Genomic DNA, 8,228 nt, shown 5'->3' on the forward strand with positions numbered 1-8,228 from the left:
CGGAGCGGGCTCCTGGCGGGGCAGGGGTCTGCAGACGGACGGTCGCCGAGGAGCCCCCTCAAAACAGACATGAAATAAAGGAGCGAGCGGATCCCTCCCCCACCCCCGAGCAAATCAAACCGCAACAGAGAGTAACAAATGCCGTTTTAATAAATTTAATAGAAAACAACCGCTGTAGAAATAAACGTCCGATACATTTATGTGCGCGAGCAAAGGGGGAGGGGCGGCGGGGGTGCAAATCGAAGGTGGGACGAAGGAGATCCGTTTCTGGATCGCGCGTGAAGTCCGAGGGCTTCGTTCAAGTCTTGAGAGCTGAGGACGCGGGCAACCCCTGGCGCTACCTGCTCCTGTCCCGACAACGTATCCTTTCCGCTCAAAAGCTCCATGTTATATTTCAGGGGTGTCGGCTGTAGTCGTGTTGGGCGCCGGACATCGGCAGACAAGGTCCCTTGGGTGAATGCATCTTTTATATTCACTCAAAGACCCTTGTCTGCCTAGTGTAATTTCAGGCCACTTGGGAAAGGATCTGGCTCAGCCATTTCACAGTTAAAGGAAAGCAAAAAGAGCAGGGCACAACGCAAAAATAAACACAAATATAAATCAAAATGCTTTTTTAAGCTTAGTATAGATGGGGGGCCCTTTAAAAGGTGATATAATATGAATAACCAGTGCTTTTTCTGCACCCTCCCTAGTGCTACCTGCAACACTTGCTAATTCGGATAAATAATCCTGAAAGTCAAGTCATGTCTCATTTCTGAGAATAATCTTCACATTTCAACCGTAGCTAGAATCTCAGCTGTCAGCATCTGCTGAAATTGTGTCCCAAGCATCCCTGCCAATGGACCTAAATCAGGTTGTCGTTCCCCCCCCAGTCTATCCTTAAACATCTGCACTTAGATGTTGACACAAAAAGTAACCGCGGTACAAAGCAATCTTCCATAATTTAGAACACAAGTTTCTTGCTTCAGACATAGAGCAGAGGTCTGATCGTGGGTTCAGGAGTGCAACAACGTCATATTTCAGATTATTTTAAAAGGGGAAAACAATTAAGCAGAAAAGCAGAGTCTTGTTTACTTCAGAAACACAAAACCAGATTAAATAGGAGGCAAAACCACTAGCAACATAACCAGGCCTCCCCTCCCAATTGAAAATCTGGTGTCAGTCTACTTCACCTGGATGCTTCAAATAAATAATACACAGAAGACAACAGGTTAAGGGTAACACCAGGTTCAGATACAGTAGCAGCAAATATCCAAATATGGGTAATGGGAAAGGTTGGCTGATGGAGATCCCTCCTTAAAGTCTGTTCCAGTTTACACCACCCACTAAGGCCAAATTTCTGCTGGACTGGGGGCAGAACAACTGCTACCCTCTCTCCCCTAGAGAGCAGAAGGCATCTGCTGTGGGAGCGCCCCCATCCCTCCTCGCTGCTTCTACATCTGCTCCAGAAAAGGTGTCAGTTTCCACCCCCTCCTTCCACACAGCACATTGATCTTCATATGGAAATCAACTCAAAATAACATGGTGATAAGAAGTCTTGTTCCCTTGCCTGTTTCAGTACTTAGGATTTGAATAAGTATGCCTATTGTGGCTTATTTGGAGGGACTTCAAACCAAAATGTAGAAGAGAGGAATTAGCAAGTCAGTTAACATATAAATAGCTCTGCTGAATGCTAACCAAGGGTTCTGTTTAGGCTATTGAGCAGCAGCGCTATTAAGCAGCAGGAGCAGAACTCCTAAGCAATTAAGGCCCTGTTTACATGCAAATGTATTTTTCTATAAACAGAGGGAAAGAAACAGAATATAGATGTCAGTTAAAATTGTTTTAAACACCCTTGCAAAGATCCAGGAAAAAAAAGTCCCCTTGTTAACTGAAAGTTGAATAAAACTGCTATACTTGATGCCTATTGAAGTAACTGCTTGCGAGAATGGGGTGCCCGAGTGCAGCTTTCACCATAGAAAATGAACTGTCTAAAGAAGAAGAGCGCAAGTAGGGTGTACATGAAAGCCAGGGTAAAATTAGGGCTAGGATTAGAGAGCTTATGGAAACATTTGAGACCAGCAGCACACATGCCTTCTTGCTTCACAATTAATGGCATCTGTACGCCAACAGGATTTTTTTCACTCTAGAATCCTCACTTGAAGTCCGTCACCGGCACAACAAATAATTTACGGCACCGAGAGAGGATGAGAGCTCCAAGCCACGGGACAATGAAGAGGCATGTGTCACCCAACCCCACTGCAAAAGCCACAGGCTTTTTTATTCAGCATTCAGAGTCTGAACACTGGAACGTAAGGATTCATTTTATATTAGTCATGGATTTCTTTTAAACATGGAAGCAACACCAGAAGAGCAGTCCTTACATGTATCCAGTCACAAAGTGTACACATATGGGCTTCGTGAAAGCACATTTGTGCTCTCACACTGCAGAGCCAAAAGGGAACAGCAATTCAAGTGATGTCAGGGGTGGAGGAAGAAGGATGTCTTCTAGTTAAACAAGTAAAGGAAATCAATCACTGACACTTGCACTCTATTCTTCACATTTGCCATGTGCAGAAACAATAGCTGAATACACTGTACTAAGACCACCCCCACCCTGAAACCCTGTTTATCCATTCACAAATGAGTGACTTTAAGATGCCCGTCAAGCATTCCAACAGACAAGAATTAAATTAAAGGTCTAAACCAGTTTGCATATCCACAGATGTTACAGGAATACAGAATGCAAAAATGTGTGTAACTGCTACTTTGAGGTCTACAAGCCCTCACGGTGCATCAGAACCAAAAAACACCAGCAGTTCATGGCAGAAAATAAAAGTAAAGAAGTAGACACAAAGATCTGTGAAGACATCTCCCATTTTGCTATAGGTGTCCATGGAGCGACTAATCACTTCTGCAGGGATCCCCGACAATAAAAGAGCAGCAGTTAATACCGTAGTTTTCACTTTCTTCTCGCACTGAAAAAAAAAGAACAAAACAAAAAAGTAGTGATTACTGAGGGTATGAAGAGTCATAACTTCTAAATACATTTTAAATCCAATGAGTTTCTCTGGAGACTCCCTCCTACTTGTGACTTGAGTGACAAGTCAACATTTGAAGTTAACATCATTGTGTGAATCGCTGACAAATGTGTGTGAATTCATGTTCTGATGGTCTCCTAATCAGCTGTCTACAAAAGGTTCACCAGTGCAGTTAGGCCAGGATAGACATGTTGCAAACCATCTCACATCCACACTGGTTTCTTCTGTAAAGAACTGTATTTTTGCCAGTATAGCTTTAAAACATATAGATAACTTCTGGACATATATGCATGCACACACTTTTGTGCAAGGCCAGGTAGGGATGCTTTGTGTAGGCTGTTTTTGTGCCATAGAATGGGCTATTCATTTTGTTATGGACCATGGTTTTAGTTATGTCAAGGGACCTATACCTTTGAATTGATATCCCATTGCATTTTGCATTTAAAACACATTTTTATGACTGCAGTGTTCACCTATGTGACATTTCAAAGTGTTCTGAATCAGAACAGTTTAGTACCACAACTACGCATTATATGAAAAGGTAAATCATTTATGAATGTTAAGACAGTCATAATCATCAATGAATTTTAACAAAATAATGAAATGGATACTAGTAACAGAATAACCTGAGTAAACAAACAAAGTCAGGGCACTCTACATTAGAGAATTAGAGAATTTTGAACGGAAGAAGAGGAATTCAGTCATCTCCTCTCAAGATTCCCCACGGAAGCTTTACTTTCCACTAGCCCAGACACAGGCAGGCCAGCCTGAGGTTTAAAGTCCCATTGGAACAGAGAGTATACAGGTAACTACCATTTGCTTTCAATTGACTCACCTCTGAAATATAAAGGTTGAATAACTGATTTTGAGAACCACAGAAACTAAGAGAAAAGCTCTAACTAGCAGACAACCTAGTGCAGGTGATCTGAGGCCAGTACCCTGGTACGCTGTCTGGTAACTTGTGCAGACCACTAAAGAATAATTACTTGAAAGTTCACTGTTTTTACTTACATATTTACTACTCTCACTTATTCCTACTTGCTACACTGACTCTGCTATTCCTTTTAACATGTAAATATTTTCTTTCAACTATGGCTGTGAAGTACTATTCTGCCTGACTTTACAAAGCAGCCTGACAAAACCATCAAGCAAGCAGTTGCTTCTTTACAATTAACTTGTGATACGATCCCATTAATATAAAGCAGGAGATATAATCTCGCCATGTTGAGAAGCAGAAAGTAACAGGCATAAATAAAAATCGCCACATTTCAAACTTCTCCAAAACTGAGTTCAGGGCACCAAAGGTCAAGGACCCATTTCACTGAGAAGGAAACATTCTGTTTGGTCAAGCATGACATGAACAGTGCCTATGGATGGAGCCGAAAAACAGCAACTGCAGAGAAGTACAGTGTAAATGGAAGGCAAAATCTTACCAAATCAAAGAAAAATCTAGCCAGCTTTCCCAAGTAAATGCTTCCTACTGGGCTATAGCTAAATATTCAGTAAGCACAAAAATCAGAACACAAAACTCATTTTCACCCAAGACTTTTAAGAACATTTGGATTCAGGTCCTCCAAGATTAAAAGCTAGGGTATTAAGTGCCTTTCACTTCAAATAAAAGGGAGCCAAAGTCTCATACTGCGAGTGATATCTATTGAACCTGACTCTGTTTGTAGTACACTCAAGTGCTGGGTAATATTGTAAAGTACATTCTGTGGAAGACCTAGGCCTTCCTAACCATAATACATTCCCACAAAAGTCGGAAGTTGAAAGCGCCCAAAATTAGTTTTGTTAGGGCACTGGGCTTACCTTTGGAAAATACTTGGACAATCCCATGTAGGCAAGTTGTAGAGTAAGAAATGGAGCAAATATTGACTGAGAAGAAAATATAAGATAATGAATTAGACAAACAGATAGTTAAGGAATCACAGTAATTTGCACTTCCAAGGGAACTGACATTTATTTGTAATAAAATATTTCAGCTGTTGCACTGAAAAGCTATGGAAAATGACAGCCATGTTTATAAATACCGCTGATCTAAATAGGTAATGGCTAAATTAGAAGATGAATCTCTTCCCTATCCGGCCTGATCCTGAACTGAGATAGGTGCTGGGGGTTCACAACACCTCAGACTATGATTACTGCTAGAAATACAGCAATACTTTGTACAGCCAATTATGATTCAAGAGTTGGCATTTTGTACTAGATGAGATGTAAACAGATGTTTGGAGCACTCTGGTGCTAATTACCGTTCTCAGTCTCCAGGGGCTAAGATTTGAGTTTGTACTCTCTCAGCTGCTACACAGCATCCGCACTAAGTACATAGTGTTGATTCTGAGAGGACTACCAGCCTCAAGGAAAGCCAGCAATTCATCTGGACTGATATACCACATTCTATGTATCTAGTCATCCTCGGAGCTAAGTATATGACATGTCTAGACTGGCAACAACTAGGCTGGGTTTTGTCTGGTCACACTGAAGCATCGTTTTTTGTAACTCACCAAATACTTGCACACGAAGGCTCGGACTCCAAAGGCAAGAAGGGCGCATCCCACGAGTCTAAAAATCCGAAAAGAATCAAACTCCTCCCCTGCATTCCCATTCTCTTGACTTGGCTTCTCACTCATCAACTGGTTCCTTAGCTTCATTGCTTCATCAAATCTCGAGATGTACTGATCTAACCCATGTCGTGGTGCTCGCTGTGCAGGTTCGGGTGGCAACTCCCCTCTGCTGCGATGCCGGAGCTCACTGGGACCCTCACTGCCAAGCTCAGGAGTTTTGCTGAACAAGTCCTTTTTGTCTCCCTTGAGCTCTGCAATGCCACTTGCATGATCAGCTGTTCCTGCCAGATTACAGACAGCATCACCCAGCACAATTCGCTTTGAAACTGAGGGGACAGGGAGGGAGTTGGACTTCTCTAGTTCAAGCTGAAGTTTTGATTCGGAGAGAGTGTCATCATCTAAAGAGGATAAACAACACAATGAATACGTTACACGCTGCTCAAACCAACCTCTAACCCCTGTTGTATTTTGGGCATCCATGATAATACATTGAATACGAGTGTGAAACCACAGCTTAACAATTAATAAATATATTAAATTAAAGAATAATGAATGCCTATTCAGTAGATATGTGAGCATTGGCAGTCCCATTTTATAGTTAGAGAAACTGAAGCCAAGGATAAGCAATGCAAGAGGAGAATTCTGTATTAGAAGCAGGGGCAGAATTCAGAAATTCCTGGCGTCTGCTGGTAAATTATACCGTAACTCCAGATGAAGAACACCAAAGAGCCAACCATAAAACAGGCAACCTCATCAGGAAAAATCTGTTACCTCAACAGTGTCTTCTGATACTTTTCAATTGCAATAGGAACCCAAATGGCTCCAATCCACTGTACAACTGCTACAATACGTAAGTCAATACGGCACTTTCAAACACATCAAATAAGTCGTATGCTTTTAATTGCTGGGTAGTATTAGCCAAAAGTGGGGCAGATGCTTTCTTCAATTGTTTGTATGCTATCTCAAGTGTTGAAGTAGTTGCAGTCAATCAGCTATGAAAAATTAAGCGAGAGCTCTGGGTTTGAGGGGAGAGTAAAGAATAATTCTGGTTAGATAGGAGCGGTTTATTCCAAGCACAGACAACCGCATAAGGAGAGAATTCAGAGTAGGTCAACTGGATGAAAGGAAGAAGGAAAAGACAGCCCACAGGCAGCAGAGAAGTACATCTTGGTTTGTTTCTCTCTCCAGTCAATGGCAAAACTGAAGTCTTATACCTGCAGAGAATGACCTTGTATTTGACAGAAAAAAGGAAGCCATCAGAAAAGAACACAGACACGCTAGGCGTGGATACTAAAATCAGGGGGGAAACACAGTTTAGAACAGTACATTTCAAAACAGACTGACTCATGCTTTACAGATACCCTTGAAAATTAAAATCTGAAAGCTCTTACAAGACTGCTTCTCATCACAGAATTTTCTGGAAATACAAATGATCTCTGATCAACTGCAAGTTTGCCGAGGAATTCTGTATGACAGCCATAGCCAGCAAATGACTTTAAGCAACGTGTCATATCAAAGAAAAATATTGCTTTTGGTATTTCAAAAGATTGCTTCAGTTAAAATTTAAGGATGAAATAAAACAACGTAACAGAAGTTGAAAAGAAAGACTGTGCAATTTATACAACTCTGCAACAGTCATTAACATAAGAAGCTTCCTGGGGAGAAACAGTAGCAGGTCTAGTTGAGAGAGCAAGGAACTGGGAGACAGGGCTGCAGGCAAAATTTGCAGAAGCGCCAAGTATCATCTGCTCCGTTTTCCGAGTAAATACCTCCCCACACCAAAAGATCAAGTTTTACTTTCTAAAGGCAAATCCTTATGGATGAGGAACCATATCACTACTGTATCACTATCACTGTATCACTCCCCCTGTGATCACTAACCACATCACTACCATACCACTATTACCACCCCTGTGATCACTAACTGTATCACTACCATATCACTATCGCTGTATCACTCCCCCTGTGATCACTAACGGCATCACTACCGTATCACTATTACCACCTGTGATCACTAACCATATCACTACCATATCAGTATCACCATATCACTACCCCTGTGATCACTAACCATATCACTACTCAATCACTGTCACCGTATCACTACCCCTGTGATCACTAACTGCATCACTACTGTATTATCATCGTATCACACCCCCTGCGATCACTAACCTCATCACTACTGTATCACTATCACCGCATCACCACCCCTGTGATCACTAACTGTATCACTACCACCGCGTCACTCCCCTGGTGCCTGGGGCCCTGTGCGGGCGGGCGCTCCTCCTCTCCACTGCCCGGCCCCTTTTCTAGCCCTCTGCTCTGAAGCCATTGCTTGCGATGTTACAGCTGGCCCTGTTGCTCAGAGCCAGGCGCGCTGCCAGCTGCCCCAAGTGCCACCCGTGAAACCCGGGGGAGGGAGGGGACGGAGACATCGGGCAGACAGAAGGAAGCGGAGGGACCTGCGACAAGGGGTCTTCAGGAGCCCGGCCAAGACACGAGGAGGGAAAACGAGCGACCGAGTCTACAAATAGAAAAAAACAGCTGTTTACAGCGCGCACCCCCGAGCGGATCCCGACCGGCGCAGGCCCCGGCGCGGCCCCACCGCGCGCAGGAGCGGCGCCAGGGCCGGCCCTCACCCTTGGCC

At 43.0% G+C, this 8,228-nt stretch overlaps 1 protein-coding gene across 1 annotated transcript; it reads right to left on the reverse strand.

Annotated features, from left to right (window-relative positions):
- Nucleotides 1-138: 138 nt before the first annotated feature.
- On the reverse strand, nucleotides 139-7,563 carry CAMLG (calcium modulating ligand). Its single transcript, XM_025196018.1, has 5 exons — nucleotides 7,559-7,563; nucleotides 6,973-6,998; nucleotides 5,522-5,979; nucleotides 4,830-4,895; nucleotides 139-2,957 (listed from the first exon to the last, which is right to left on the reverse strand). Exons 1-5 carry the CDS (start codon nucleotides 7,561-7,563, stop codon nucleotides 2,766-2,768), a joined length of 747 nt encoding a protein of 248 aa, XP_025051803.1. The 3' UTR covers nucleotides 139-2,765.
- Nucleotides 7,564-8,228: the final 665 nt, after the last annotated feature.

This window comes from Alligator sinensis, unplaced genomic scaffold, assembly GCF_000455745.1.
Source record: "Alligator sinensis unplaced genomic scaffold, ASM45574v1 scaffold111_1, whole genome shotgun sequence".
Taxonomy (NCBI): Eukaryota; Metazoa; Chordata; order Crocodylia; family Alligatoridae; genus Alligator; species Alligator sinensis.

Coding starts and splice junctions, on each gene's coding strand:
- CAMLG (XM_025196018.1), bottom strand. Junction 4,896..5,521: donor CCTTCGTGTGCAAGTATTTG/GTGAGTTACAAA, acceptor TTTTCTTCTCAG/TCAATATTTGCTCCATTTCT. Junction 2,958..4,829: donor TGTCCAAGTATTTTCCAAAG/GTAAGCCCAGTG, acceptor TTTTTTTTTCAG/TGCGAGAAGAAAGTGAAAAC.